Source organism: Plectropomus leopardus, chromosome 16 (assembly GCF_008729295.1).
Source record: "Plectropomus leopardus isolate mb chromosome 16, YSFRI_Pleo_2.0, whole genome shotgun sequence".
Taxonomy (NCBI): Eukaryota; Metazoa; Chordata; class Actinopteri; order Perciformes; family Serranidae; genus Plectropomus; species Plectropomus leopardus.
Window position 1 is genome coordinate 14,062,097 of NC_056478.1, and position 15,985 is coordinate 14,078,081.

The window sequence follows — 15,985 nt, forward strand, 5'->3', positions numbered from 1 at the left end:
AATGTGCCTCCTTACCTAAAGCCCATTGGTTCCTACTGTAGAATCCAGGGCACAAATATATAGTTTCATATTTTTTAAACAGGCATTTGCTTGGGAATAGTCTCAGTTGCGGATTAATACACAATTGGTGCTTTACTGAGTATTTAAAGGCAGCAGAAAAATGTATTTAGGAATGACTCAAAGTAAACTGCAGTACCCATATTCATTGTAATTATGGAGAATTTCACCTAACACACATTGTTTTACATTGATGTGTTTTTAAAGTTTTAAAAGTGTAAAAGTGCAACAGAAGTAGATGAGTCAGGCTAAACAGCCAATGCTTACTTTGTAGGATCAGTTTATTACTTCTTTTGTTCTTTAATGTGATCTGTTGACGATAAGAAAAATGTAAAATATCACTAACCTTGTCCTTGAAAAGGCAACTTCTTTGTTTTTTAACCTGGACTCTATTTACCCATGTTTTTTCCTGTTTTTTTCTCTAATTGGTCCAGTAATGAGTTCAAACACTGCAGCTGTGAAACAGGCCGCAATGTAACCATTCAGGGCCCGTCCATTAATTTATGTCCACTAAAAGTGTCTGACAACCTAATGGAAATGATCAATATAGAGATAGACCTTTTCGTTACAGTGTAAGATCCTTTTGTTTAATCAGGAACCGCCAACTATTTATTTAAATGTAATCACGTGGGTTAGATGATAGCAGTTTTATGGCTCTTTCTGGTTAAACAAAAAGGATCTTAGTGTCTAACAAAAGTGTTATGTCTGTAGTGATCTGAGCCAATAATCTTTTGTCAGTGATAAAACAAGCTCTTTTGGTGGATGTAAATTGATGTTTCATGTGCCCCAAGTGGTTACATTGCAGCTTGTTTTGCTGCTACCTGCTGCAGCACTCTCACTCAGTAACGGACCATTTTAAAAATTGTTATTCCAGTTAGTCACTTAGGCACAAAAACATAGGAAAATAGGATAAAAAGGACATGTGATTTAATCCTTTGTTCTGTCTTTGACCAGTTCGGCTTTACCTGTCTGCCACTCATTGTAATTATGTGTTTAAACAATTTGATTCAACAAGTTAGATTAAGCAGACAATAGTATTAATTTATAAGTCTGAATGGTTACTCAGCAATTACCGTAAGTGCCGCTCAAGTCTGCTGGCAGACAGACACCAAGGGCCTGATGGATGTGTAAACAAGTGAAAGAGGCTGCAGAGAGGGAGGGACGGAGAGTATTTAGCTTCTTGTGATAAATGAAGATGAGACCCATAACAATTGAAAAGTGTTGAAACACGTATCAGAGAGGCAGGAGCAGAATATGTAAACAGAAACTTGAAACAGAAACTTGAAATGCAACTAGTTAATTGAATAATTAATGAACTGTAACATCCACCTACAATGCAGTATGTGTCACATGGATGGAGGGTATACATCTCACCCGTGTGCTTCTCTAGTCTTGTTAAATTGTGCTGCAAAATGGAAAAATGGCAATTGTTCTTAAATAACAATAAATCTACTCAAATGATTTCCAATAAGATAGATTAATTCAGATCACATTACAAAGAAAACCAGACAGAAAATATTTTTTTCTTGCTGTTGTTTTGTTTCGTGACAAGCAGGTCTCAGTCTGTCTTTAGGTCTCTGCGGCAGACCATGCTGACCAAGCAGATGTCAAAAAATGCACAACTGGCAGCTAAACTTCAATATATTCTGTCTGGGAACTTGTGAAAGGAATTCAGAGCAGCTCAGGCGAGGGAGTACTTACCACTTTTCGGGTCACTTCAGTTTCAGTTTCCTGGAATGATAAACTGGAACTTTCATTTTAATAATACCATCACAACCTCTACTCTCAATCATCTCTAAATGGGTGGGATACGAGATCCTCCCTATGACATGAAATCCTCCTTCCTTATCTGCTAACATGAGACTGTAATGCACAATGAACAGTTTAAATAACTGCACAAATACTATGCACCAGGACCAGAGAAAATGTTTTTTTATTCCATACATTCTTCTTCCATGTCAAAACCTGGCGCCTGCATTACCCATTTCGCCCACTTGCAGCTTGTTTTGACATACTAAGCCCCCAGGAACAGTGCTGGACTTTGACATGGTGGCTAAACTGGAATTACAACTTTGAGGACATTGACATGATGCCATGAGGTCCAAAAGGACTCAAGTCAAGTCAATTTTACTTAAGCCAATTATCCCAAATCACAATTTGCTTCAGAGGGCCTTACAGCATACAAAATTGAAATCCTCTGTCCTTGGATGGTAGCTGCTCAACCAGCGAAAGTTTCTAGTGCGCCTGCTCTATGGGCCCGGTGATGTGGGATTAGAACAGAGGATCAGAGTGATTTTACACACAGAAGTCAAAGTTTTTTGCTTCATGTACCAATGAGCAACTTTCATAAGAATAAATGCCTTTGACACCACATCCAGTTGTCTTTATACCTCCATGGAGGATTAAGATGTGTTATGCCAGTAGTTGCTAAAGTAGCCTTGAGCCACTAGCCCCATCCAGAGATAAGGTACAAGCAACAGAGGTCTGCTAACCTTTCTTCTTTTAAACTACACCACCAGATTTTTGTCATTTTCAAACGTGTAGTCTTTCGTGGCCAGTGACATCACTTGAGGCATTTTATCAGACTTAACACATCCACTGTGGACATAATTCCCATTGATTCTGGTCTCAGTTTCCTTGTCGATGTTATGGCCCAGGACGCTCGTTCATCCTCATCCTGAAGCACTCTCTGCCGCTGCCCTTGAAGGATTTATCCTTACAGTCTTACACTTGCTGTGGTGAGAATATAGCGCAACATTTTGACGCCAAGAAGAAGGAGTGGCATTTTGACGGGGTCAGAGGGGACTAATGTGTTAACTTAGGGACAGAGGTGGTCAAAGGGTGACCATTTGGGGGAGGTAAACTGGGCACCGTCAGGTGTTGGGGGGGGTCTGTGGAATTTTTGAAAGGGGGTAAGGAATGCTGGGAATGCCAGTCATGAGGTGTGTTAGAGGAGGGCGGGGTCGCTGTGGCTCTGGAGGTCAGCTGATGGCTCACACATCAAATCTGATCATCGGTGCCGATGACTTAAAAAGGACATAAATGACAGCACCATCCTCCTCTGAGTTAGAGCATTTAAACCACTGAGCTTTTCATGTGTGTGGGTACATGTGAAGGCTTCCGAAATGCCATAATTATCTTGTCTGGCTTTAGTTATATTTCAATTTTTTAAAAAAAACAGGGGCTGGTTTGCAGATTGCAGACAGTGGCAGCATCATGTTTCATAAATAACTGTCACTTGCAAATCGCAGACACATTTCCAAGTCCTACAGGGCTCTCGCATGCTTTTGACTGGGTTGCAAGTGTGGTTTTAGTTTTGATAAGTAAAATGTGGCAAAGGGGAAATGATCCTATGTTGCAAATTACATGCATGTTTCCAATTTTGTGTAACAGGCTGCAGAACCACATCGTGACCTAACGTCGAGGTTCTCAGTATCTGTTAGAAGTAAGCAAACAGGGATAAAGGGCTTGGTTTTGTTATGTTTTTGTAGTAAATGTTTAGAAGAAGTCTGATTACATCTACAATCAACTTTTATCACAGTCCACTTCATTTCATCTGTTTTGGGAGCTCATAAGCCGATGTAGACAAAATCAGATATTTGTGCATCAAAAAACTTAGTGGCAAAAGTTGTTGTATTTAAATGTTGCTGCCCCCAAATGTTTGACCTGTTGAATAAAATATTGGATGACCTTAAAACACCGCTTAAACCGGTTAAAACTGAACAGTCTCAGATTGAAAAATATAGAAGGGAATTTCCTTGATTATACTTGCAGATTAATTTTAATAATATGGATCGAAATAGTAATAGATAGATAGAGATTAAAATAGAAAGCTGAAAACACATACAAATCTCCGCTCAGTGCCCTTTACTGTTAAAACGACATAACAACTAAAACTTGTCTTTTAGAACGTCCCTCCCAACCTGTCCCAAGCAGAGTGTCTCCTCTGTGGTGTCATTTTTCAGGGCTTTCCTGGAGGAGTTTGGGCTGGTGGGAATGGAGTCTGAGTTGTCCATTAGTTAGATTAGCAGCTCTGTGGGGAGGCTCTGGTTCCCTTTCCTCTGGCCGAGACAGACAAAGCTCAGGTCTGCCTGCCATTGTACGACTGTCAGTCGGAGCTGTTTAGAAAAAACTGTCAGAACCCAGATTAACTGATAAGTGGATGACTCCCTGTGTGTATCCTACTGGCTAGCTAATCGCCTCCGCATTAAGTTCATACGGTTTTTAACACTGAGAACACCTTCCCGACCAGTGGAGGCAGAACAGTGTCATTGTGTAACGCCCATCCTCCAGTTCCTCCAGCACCATTAGCTCTATCAGCGCTTATTGCACGGTAAGCACCATTAGCTGCTAGCCACCAGCTCAGCCATCTCCATGTTAAGAGCCAAGTGTGGACAATCCCTGCTCAGACTTTGAATCGTCATGGTTCCCACACATTTTAATGCATTAGATTTCGAAACTATTCCATGACTCTTCGTTTCCAGCATTTTAACAAACAAACCAGATTCAGACTCTATTCAACTGTAATTTCAGCTAGGTGGCATACATGTAGAAAAAGATATATAGAGAGTACAAAATAGAGAAACTAAATAATGGAAAACAAAATGGCCCATCGACACATATTAGAGGTACGTTACATTAACAGCTACAGAAAATAAGTTTGACATTACGTTACATTTCGTGAAAGGTTATCCAAGTAAGATTACTGTGACAATTTTATTAAAACGACAAAAATTTCATGACTTTTATGAAAATTTCAGTGAGTTTCCCAGGCCTGGAAACTGATTGGACTTTTCCAGGATTTCCATGACCGTGGGAACCCTGAATCATGGATATGCTCTGAATTACACACACAGCTCCTTTAGAGACTTATTTTGAAAAAAAAAAAAAAATCCTTACTTTGGCTGATAGTTAGATGAGAAGATTGATAAAACTCAAACTTCTGTAAAATGTTCCAAATTATTAAACTGTTGAGAAAGAAAAAAATTGGTCACACATTTATGCTTTTACTTTCCTCCCTGTGGTATTTGTAAGCCCCTAACAACTTGTCTTAATTCGGTGACAAACACATTTAATTTCCTAAAGATTCTTTGCAATAAAAGTCCCCATTATTTTGTTATATAAACACTTTTATTGTGACGTTGCAAAACAAGGAAATGGTGGGTTTAGCGACTGCAATTTGACAGACTACTCGGACATGAAACAAGCAGATATTTAAAGAACAAACAGGAGGCAGGAGAAAAACTAAATTCCAAACCTCAGACATTCAGTTAAAGGCTACAAAAGCACTGAGAGCTGAACACAGACACTTTAAAAACATCTTTGCCTCTGTTCTCCTGCTGCACAGAGGTGAATGGAGTCTAGCAACACATATGCACACTTGTTTCAGGGAGAAGGTGGGTCTTTGGAGGTTGGCTATGGTCAATGAGACGTCACCACTACCCCTTTGAGGGCGAGCGTTTGAGCTTTTGGACCTACTCCGGAGAAGGTTCATCTCCTGCATGGTGGTCCTGCGCATCTAAACTGACAAGGGAAAAGCAAATCAGCGCGGCACAGTTTGACTTAGCGCAGCCAAGAGTGCTGATAGAAACAGTGTCAACATCTGTGTATGCTCGTGCATTAACATGTATTTTTCAATGTAAAACACTTCTTAACTCAGTGTCTCTTCTCTCTGTGTCTATTTCAGCCTTTGGAGAAAAATGGACAAATCTCCAGCATGACCAGTCTGAATGGCCCTTCAGAGGACAACACGCTGGCAGAGGGTGTGTATATATGTGTGTATCTGTCCCGTCAATACTGTTTATTTACAGAGTTTGACTTTTGGTGATACTCCTGTGGTTGGTGGGGTAAAGTAGTGGCGATGTTTGTGTGTGTTTGTGTCTGGGATTTTGTACTGTTTCTTCAGCAGTGACGGAAGGTAAGCTTGTTTGTGTGGGGTCAGTTTTCAGTTTGTGTGTGTGTGTGTGCAGATTCCTGTCTACAGATGTCTTGGTGGCTCTGTGAGATTTACTTGATCCTGAACTAATCCCTTTGTCAACACACGGGGGACACCTACATGGGCTTTTCACACGGAAGCCACACACATGCTTACACACCCACATACCCAACATACTCTTTCTGTTTTCCTCACTATTCCCTATACACATCATCTCATTGCATGTTAATATTAACTCATACATACTATAAATAAATATACTTATCAATCCCAATACACCCTTTGCCCCTAGTAGAAAGCCCTTACCCCTCCATTTTCACTTGTTCACATCTAGCGGGTGTCCTGATTCGTGTTGGGATAGAGGGGTAGGGCAAAGTTTTAGGGCCACATGGTTTTCAGAGGCACATTCCAAGCCATTTATTATGAGATGGCTTGATGGCAAGATGGCTGCACGAGTAATAAAAGAAACCCACAAATGTATTTCTTCGTTGATAAATATTTAATATTTAATATTAAGGGCACCCTGACAGAAGGCAAAAAATGCCTATAGCCCACACAAGAGATATTCCCTAAGCAAAAAAAAGGCATATTTGCTATGCCCGTAAACACTTGTGTTTGTTCACAAAATGCCGGCATTGACAATTACCGATGATGTATCAGGCGGGCTGTTCCCTTTGACAGCTAATCATTAACCAGTATTAAACTGAACAAAATTGATTTTTGCCAACATGTGCACCAACCTGCTCTGTCCATCTCCTGAAGCACCCTCCTATCTCCAGAGCTGCGTTTGTTTATTTTCTTTTCCATTTCTATAGTGTCTCCCTCAGTCTGGGAGGGCTGCAGGGGCCAGTGCACCCTCCCTAAATATTTAGCAGGCCATGACCTGGGCCCGGCACAAAGCAACCTGCGCACTTCATAATATGTTGTGGCTCAGGGGAAGGGGTAACCCTATACTACTTAAAACACAAAGATATGTCACATACCACTATGTCAAATAACCTATTTAATAAGATATTTAATGAAGCGATTCTGCCCGTTTACAGAGTAACCCAATATCCTCTTCAGAGCAGAGATACAGAGGGAATGACTTGATGTGGCACGTAGACTAACCAAGCCTAATTTGGTTGTGAAATCATTGCTTTGTGGACATGTATTGTAAAGCAATTAGTAACGTGAAAAGATACAGAACACAGAATAGAGGAACCACATATTTACTTTGTCAGAAATGCTCAGATTTTGTGCAGTTATGTATACACAAATAACAAGTGTAAATGATTTGCTTTCATGTGCACAGAATCAAGTTATGTTGTATTTTTTTTTCAGTTTAAAATACTCGGACCTTTTGAACAAAAGATCTTAATGTGGAGAGGAACTTAAGTTATCAAATAACTGTAGTGGAGTAAAAAGTACAATATTTCATTCTGGAGTAAAGTACAAGCAGAAAGTTGCATGAGGTTAAAATATTGAAGAAAAGGGAAAGTACCTCAAATTTGTAAATAAGTATAGTACTTGAGTAAATGTAGTTTTCCACCACTGGACACTAGAGAGGTGGTAACAGGCCCTGCCCTACCCAATTAAACTGGTAACAGAGTGGACCCTTGAGGTTTGAACTAACCTGATATTGCCCTCATAGAACCTGATGGTGCTCTCGCTAGCAGAACGAAAACTGGACGCGAACATCAGAGAACAACCGTGCAGATGTGGAAGAATTTCAAGGTTACAGATTAAAGACGAGCAGGGGAGTGAAAGGAAGGGAGATACACAATGGGGAGAGGAAAGGTATGGAGGAGTTTCACATCCCAGCACTTCTTCACCTCTGGTACAGCCTGATAAACACAGCAATGCAATGTGGGGGACAGGAAGAGAAGACAAATCTCTCTGATAACAATGAAAAAACCCAAAAGACAGGCTGCAGATCAAAACATTGATGAATGAGCAAACACACACACACACACACACACACACACACACACACACACACACACACACTCTCACACACTCTCACACTCACACACGTGCGCAAGCACAGGCATCTGCAAATACACAGCCATAATCTCTATCAGGTATACTAGAGTGTTTACAGTTTCAGCACCAACCCGATGGAGAAATGCCAAACTCCAAACACATCACACACCAGCCTGGATAACATGACAATGACAGTCTTGTCTTAAGTATCTTAGCAACTTAGAGTAAGGTACTTTCTTAAAAAATCCAACACCTGTTGGATTTGTGCTATTTTTGATATCTGAAGACAGGAAGTAAAGGTTTCTAGAAAAACTCATAATATCGGACTCCACTGCAGACTTTTATCTGCATTTTTAAAGGAAAAGTCGAATAGTCTGAGTCTAGTTTGATTTTGTGACTATGTGAAAGTAAAGAGCAGGTATATACGTATGTTACAGCAAAATATTTAACTCCATCATCTGTCATAGAATGTTTAATTAGATAACTTAAAGTATTTGTTTAAAATAGTATCAGAGTATGAGGATGGAGTTACATTTTCATGGAGGCCAGTGAAAATGTTACGATGGCAACTTCTTTTTTACATCAATATTTTCACTTATTCAGTCTCTCTTTAAAACTATGTGTTGACTATATTGTACCAGAGTTCGAGTGCTGCTTGGGATGAGACGGACAATGTGTTCTATTTTCTGCACTTTATTTTTAATATTGTCATTAAAGTATGCCGGCAGTGGGCATAAAATTAGCTCGTCCACCCGATTGCTGTATGTCCATCACAGCGGATTGGGCAGTAGTCGTTTTTTATGAAGTGGGAAAGGGGTTACATACATTGTATAACTGTTTACCAATTTCACTGAGAGTATTTAGCTCAGAGGAAACTTAACGAAAGAGCTTATAGTGTCTAGACAACAGTTGAAATCAGACAAACTGCGAGATACTGCTGTGGGTCTTTTTTAAAAAATGAGCTAACACAAACCTAATATGATGTAACATTTACTAAACAAGTGTTGCAACTGTCACAAATCCATATCTCTGCCTGTTTGAATGATTTTGTTGCAAAATGTTTGCAGGCGAGTATTTGCATTTTGCAGTCATTTATGTGACACACTCCCATTGTGGAAAGGCCTTTAAGCGTGTCTTAACCTTTTTTAAGTGCTAGAAAGCCCAGGTAGGAGAGCTGAGGCTGAGGAATGCAAAGTTTACACAGTGATGGGACAGAAAGGAGCACAATAAATATTACATGGAAGTAGAGTTTTCAGGGGAGTGCTCAAAAGTTGCAGGCAAAAAGCCAAAGCCAAGAGTAATAAAAACAGATGAGGATAAAGAGAGAGAGAGAAACATTAACACACATCCATGAAAGTCCTTCATCCTGGATATTCAATCAAAGAGGCATCATCTCTTCAGCTTTTTTCAGAAAGATTTCCTTTTGTGTGCTGTAATATAATGTGTTATTACATAAAACGCATTGATCTTTTCACGTTTATCTCATTAGTAACAGTTAGATTTGCTGTGTGCTGTGTCACGTCCATGCAGAGATGTATACTTTTGCTTGCATGTGTGTTTGGGTCGCTAGTTTCAGGGGTGTGGGTGCATGAGTTGCAGTGGGAGCCCAAAAACTGACATCATAGCTGATGTAATCCGCTGGCTGGAGCGTTGACGGTCCCTCCCAGATGGCTCACAGCCTCTAAGAGAGGACAGATGAAGTTTTCTGGAAAGCGTGAGGAGGGAGAGAGAGAATGCTGACTGAATGAGTGTGTTCGTGTGTTCGCTGTAGTTTGTGTTTATTTGGAGGAACGTTGGACATCACTCATGGATCAAATCCTGCTTGTCTGTTTGTTTCTTCATTACTCCAGGGACCAGATGGGTTTGGTTCACCACATTTAATCAATTCATTGAATTTATGTATTAGAGTGGATGTAGGCCTACAAATTGATGCAAGGGCTTAGATTTTGTTTACACACTGGGGGGTACACAACTAGGGAACTGAGGTTTGGGGGTCGTTTTTTGTTTGTTCAACAGTAAAAATACATTATTTCAAAGGTAATTGTAGTTGATAGTAAGAATAGTTTTATATTGTGTACCATGAAACCATGATATTTTCGGAGACATTTATTGTACCATGAAAATCTCATACTGTTGCAGCCCTCCCTATACACCCGTATGCATAAGTGTTCAAAAATATCTGGATAACTGAAAGCCACTTAAAGGCACTTAAGGTATTGGGAACTTGTGATTGACATTTTATAGCCTACACAATAAATGTACTGAGTCTAGATGTATTATTCAATAACAAAAGCAAGTAGTAGTTACCACCCAATTTTGTACAATGGGCCAGATTTTACTACATACTGCTGCAGTCCAAGTATGTCAACAAGACAGACTGATCCCAGGTATGTCAGAAATGATTCACTAGAGTCTCTGCTACAATTTTATTTCTTTTTTGGTTACAGGTGTTAACTTTTATGAGGTGAGTGTATTGCAGCACGTGTGTACTGCAGGTGTGTTTTTGTGTGTGTGTATTCGTGTGTGTGTGGCCATGATTTCATTCCAGGATGGACTTACTCAGACTCGGCTCGTGGGACAAACATAGTCGTGTTGCCAAAACGTTCATCATGCGTGTGGAAGGGACCTCTCCCTTCACTTAAGCTCCGTCTGATCTCTGCCAATAAGGCTGTACAGTCATCATAACGCAATCCAGCCTCCAGATTGTTCCTTTTGGATTTTTGCCCATATTTCTTTTAAATTCCAACTGACAACACTCATTACAGGTTTCCCATTAAGATGTGCATGTGCATCTTTTTCTAGTGTTCTCAAACTACTGGGAAGGTTTCTTTTGTCTTTGGTTTGTACTGTATTTGCGCAGATGCTGATCCATCAACTTACTGTAAGACGTCACAATGATTTCTCCCCCTCTGAGAAAGGAAGTGACCCCAGAGGAAAGTGTTAGGAAGGCAGAGTTTTAGATTGGAGTGCTTAAAAGGCCCTGAGCCCCTCAAGATCCATCATTGTCCAGTCAGTAGTTCAATTATGTTCATCAGTGCAGCATGTTTTATTCAGTCATTTGTTATGAAGTGGGTGCTTTAAGGACACACTTCAGGGCAGGAGAGGATAAGAGAACTCAATTAGAAAGCTGTCATTTATCAACTCCTGTCTCAGCCTCTAAACTGATCAGACTGAAAGCATTTTTTCTCTTCTACTCAAATACAAGGTTGCAGCTCTCAATGTTTCTAGTAACAGAGGAAACCTCAAAAGCATTTTAGCTATTTAAATGAAGCTTGAGTACGTTCTGACAGACCACAGTATCAGCAATAATCAGATCAGCTGACGGAAAACGAAACAAAAAAAATGTCTCTCAGCTGACTGCACTCAAAGCACTGACAGCCAATTATACCTTATTCAATTAGATGGTCACTTAAAATGCTCTATCAGGACATAATACAGTAAAGGTTCGCTTTGCCTTGACACTAAAAAAACATCGACAATTTGTTTTCTTGTTATTTGTTCTTTAGCTAATTGTTAAAGTTTATTTATTGAACCATGAAAATGCAAAACAAAAAAAAACATAGTTATACAAAGGTTTTCCCTCGCAATCAGCACTTGAGACTATAAGTATAAATATAATTGGCTTGTTGAAAAGCTTGTTGCTCCGTGGCTTGAGTCATATTTACTTTCACTTTTGCTGCCAGTTCACAAACGGTAACAGACTATTTTGGGGGGTATTGGGGTGCCCAGTAACTTACCTGGTAGAGTGGGCGCCCCATGTACAGAGGCTGTGTCCTCGCTGCAGTGGCCCTGGGTTCAACTCTGATTTCGGCCCTTTGCTGCATGTCTTCCCCTCTCTCCCCCTTTCACACTTGCTGTCCTACATGAGTAAATGCAAAAGCCCAAAAAATAATCTTTAAGAAAAAATTGGAGGGAGGTGCATTTAAGCTCTTTTTATTTGACAGAAACAGGAAAGACAGGGCAGCAAGGGGAACAGGGGGCATACAGCACATGGCCCAAGCCGGACGAACCAGGGCCGCTGTGGTAAGGGCCTCATTATAGATGTATAATGATAACTACATACAGAACCCCATGATAGCATCTGTTCAGTCCATTGGAATTGCTTGCATGGCGCATGCATCAAAAAGTGTATTTCTCCTTCTCGAGTTCCAGCTCGGCTCATCGACTAAGCGTTGTGATGATGTCACAGATTTTTTTTTTATCTTTTTCATTGGCTTGATGAAAGTAATACAAATACAAAACCTCTGTGGATCAATAACTCATAATAGAAGGCATCCTATCCTTTGGGCCGCAGGAGACTTTTTTGGCTGTAACTCCACAAGTGGCCACTGGGAAAAATTGGAGTAAGACTCAGCGTTATTCCTGGGGGTGAATTTAGGATCCTAGAATATTGAAGGAATGGCCTGCCTTAGGCCTACTGTGCCTTAAGGCCATGACTCACCAAGCTGATGGTCAGCCGTCTGCCCACATTGGGCCAATGGTGAGCATCCGCAGCCCTCATCACCACAACGTGTCCCGCACTGTTGACCTAAGAAGCTATATTCAAGCTCAGCAGTGCTTTGAGCTAAACGTAAGTACGCATCTATTCTGTAGGGAGTGCAACCCTGTCGCAACCATATCATTAAAGATAACTCAACTAAACTCAAAAGTCTTAAAGGTATTTAAAGGAATGTCCAAGGTACACAGGGCCAAAAATTACAGTAATAAGGTCAAACTCATGGGAGACTCCCACCAGGACTCCCAGACCCCCCAGGACCCTCTCGTCTCCGCAGGCACTCCTCTCTCATCTTTCCCGGCATCAGGGAACCTAATCTCCCTCCTCAACCCCCTAACCTCCCCCAGGCATATGAAGGATTGAGAGAATGGACCAGGAATGTGACTGACCCCCACCTTCTCCTCCTTATTTAATGGCGTTATGGCCCCTGTTACAATTCAGCAAGGATCCATATGCGAAATGTCATTTTTTTACCTTGCTGTTGATTATGAAAAAATCTTCAAATAAGTGCCAAGAATGTGTCAGTGAGGTGAGGTTTTTCACTTGTCTCAAATGCGAGAATTAAGTGTAATCTTCGTAGTGCTGGATACTCGATACTTCAGTGATCTTCCTTGTCCCGCCCGACACATTTGTTTCTAGAAAAGTCTAAAAACCAATGAAATTGTTGTGGAAACAAGTGGGATTACTCACTCCATTAAGTTATCTGACCGTTACAAGAAAAATTAGATTTAAACACTCAGTTCCGATTAAATGACTTGTTAAAATGAACGACCTTTTGAATTTTGATGAAGCACACATTAATGGATCTCTGCCAAATCCTAATGTTAAGCAGAGCCATGCATGAGACTGAAGTAAGGAAGATGGATAAGGAGCCAGGAAGTGCATGAAGGATAAGAGCAATTGTGAAGAACAGTTCTCATGAAATACAGCTGGGTAGGGATTGGGAACCCCCTTCTTTGACTCTGAAAAGGGATGAACCACTCTCTGGGTTGAGAAACAACAAATTTGACTCATACCAGCCTGTTTTTACTATTGAATACAAAGCTTCCATGTGGACAACCTTTGAATACACACATTGATTTGAATCTTGCATTTCTGTGGATCTTGTTTAACTGGCAAGTTGACAAGCTGATAAGAGCTTTACATTCATCTCTCTACTGTAACACTCGTTTGTAAATGTGGACCATGTCCAAGACCTTTTCAGACTCTGGGAGGGGCTTCTTTAGATCTTCACTGCTTTATTTTCACAATTCAGTCTGCACTGGAAGACGGCAAGATGCATAACAACAACTGGAATGCCACATTGCTGGTGCAGATATTTCAGGAATGCAAGTATAGCAGATGGTAAAACTAGCTAAACATACCCTTCTGGAAAAAATGTTGCTCTTCACCCAAATTTGAAGTGCTGGCAAAGCAAAATCAGTGTTTTCTTTGTGAGCACATTATACTGTACATGTGAAGACTGGCAACTGTGCGGTACTGAATAGAGGTGTTAGACCATTTTTCATCATTTCTGTGTCCAAGATGTTTTGGGCTGTCCTGAAATCATGGCTCGGTGATGCACTAGAGCCATCTTTATGATAAACCCTCCCTTACTATATAAACGTTAACATTGCTACAAACATTAGAGCATGCAGCGTCAGTGACGCTTGGTTTGCCCCACAGCGAGTTTGCTACGTTCCACAAGGTCGGTTCGCTCTTGGAATGAGTCCTAGCATTTTAGCGCTCCAGGTTCCTTCATCTCAAAGTCAATGGATTTTTTGAAAGGGTTTTTGGTCAGATGCCTGAAGGTCTGTGGTTAACACAAGTTTAAGAGACTTTCTTATTTTTGTTCTTGTTTTTTTTTTTTGCAATAATCCAAAATCCATAGACTTTTTCAAAAGGCAACCACAGTGATGTTAATCCCTGGAACACTGTATAAATACATTGATAAATATCTTTAAATGCTATACATATTAACACATTAACACACTTATGTACCTTTCAGTGCTTTGTGCTACTTTGTTTGCTGCTAATATGACTCTGCGGCTCATTCTTGGTTACAGATCCCTCAGTTTACACGCTCCTAACGTCTCAGAGCAATGCTGCTTAATTTTTCATGATTTTGAAATTAAATATCTACTTTGGCAGTTCTTCTAGTTATTAACATTTGGCTGGGTGGTAAATAACACATTGTTTTTTAATGTGAAAAACTCAATACACATTTATTTCTGCTTTACCTGACCTGTAAAATAACAGTTTAACAGCGATAGCTTGTGGTACTTGGACTGGGACTAGCAGTAACCTAAGAACATGTATTTGATCTAAAATATGATTGTTTAAACTTGCATTCAAGATAAGATTGATTTTATGGAGCCAGCACCTTCTCTCTCAATGCTGAATGCTGTAAACATTATGCTCCTTTGTTTTGCATACGAACTTAACAATAGACACTCACAGAATACTCAAGTGTGAGACGTCACATCTACAGTCGCATCTCATCACGCTGCATCACATTCTGTACAGACATAATGTCAACAATAAAAGCCGGAAAGGTTGCTGGACAGGCTGTGCACAGTCCAGAATGAAGTGTAACTCGAGGAAAAGGAAGAGGAAACAGTGAGGTCAAGAAATGACTGAGTTTCCTGTCCGACATTCTTATCCATCCTTCTGGCCCACACAGAAACCAGGAGGAGGAGGGGTGGGATGAGGGCTCCAGAGGATAGACGAGACAATGAGGAAAGTGGTCAGAAGGAGGAGGATTAAAGACGACCCAAGTGTGGATTCGGGAGATGAAAAAAATGGTGTGAGAGAAGCAAATAATATAAAAAAAACTGAGAATAAAGGAAAGGTATTGAATGAAAAATCTCTCTGATCTCAGGCAGTTTCACACACTCAAAGCCCTCGTTTCCCTTTCCTCCAATTATTTCACATCATCCTATCCAGTTCTTGGAAGAGTAGGAGGCGTTTTCCTCTGTGCTGTCCGATGATGTCATTCACTTCTTTGCAGACTACATAAAGTCCCTCCGCCCAGCATCCCCAACCCCCACCCGTCGACCATTGAAGACCCCTCCTCAAACATTCCTGAGCTCAGGCACGTTTTCTGATTTATAAAGTAATGTGGGGCGTCTCCCTCCCAGACTTGGCTCTGTGTTATCCTGACTCAACTGAGGTTTAAATACAGAATACACTCTCATTCATTTAGTGATGGAACCCTGTTTTAATTAAATAAGCATTCATCTAATGAGCAGGGTGAAGTGATTATATACTGTCTCCCCTTTTTATTTCTTCTTAAAGGGATACTTCACCAATTTTCTTCCAGCTTTGTATCAAAACATTGTGGGTAGTATGTGTAGATGAACTGTGGTAAACTTCTCCACCTAACCAGTGCCTAGATATCCCCCCAGACACCACAAAATCCATGTTTGACTGGCTCTTGGGGCTGCTGGTCCGACCACAGAATGTACTTCTGCATTTTAGTATTGCCCACCAACCCGGACACTGCCACAATAGACTAAAAGAGTGTACAGCTCGGACCGAAACCGGATCAAACT

General features: G+C 40.6%; 1 protein-coding gene across 1 annotated transcript in view; it reads left to right on the top strand.

Annotated features, from left to right (window-relative positions):
- akap12b (A kinase (PRKA) anchor protein 12b) overlaps positions 1 to 15,985 on the top strand; it is a 54,964-nt gene that overhangs the window by 21,379 nt on the left and 17,600 nt on the right. Inside the window, exon 3 of the mRNA XM_042503109.1 lies at positions 5,744 to 5,819. Coding sequence (XP_042359043.1) covers positions 5,744 to 5,819 — 76 coding nt within the window. The remainder of the gene's footprint in view (positions 1 to 5,743; positions 5,820 to 15,985) is intronic.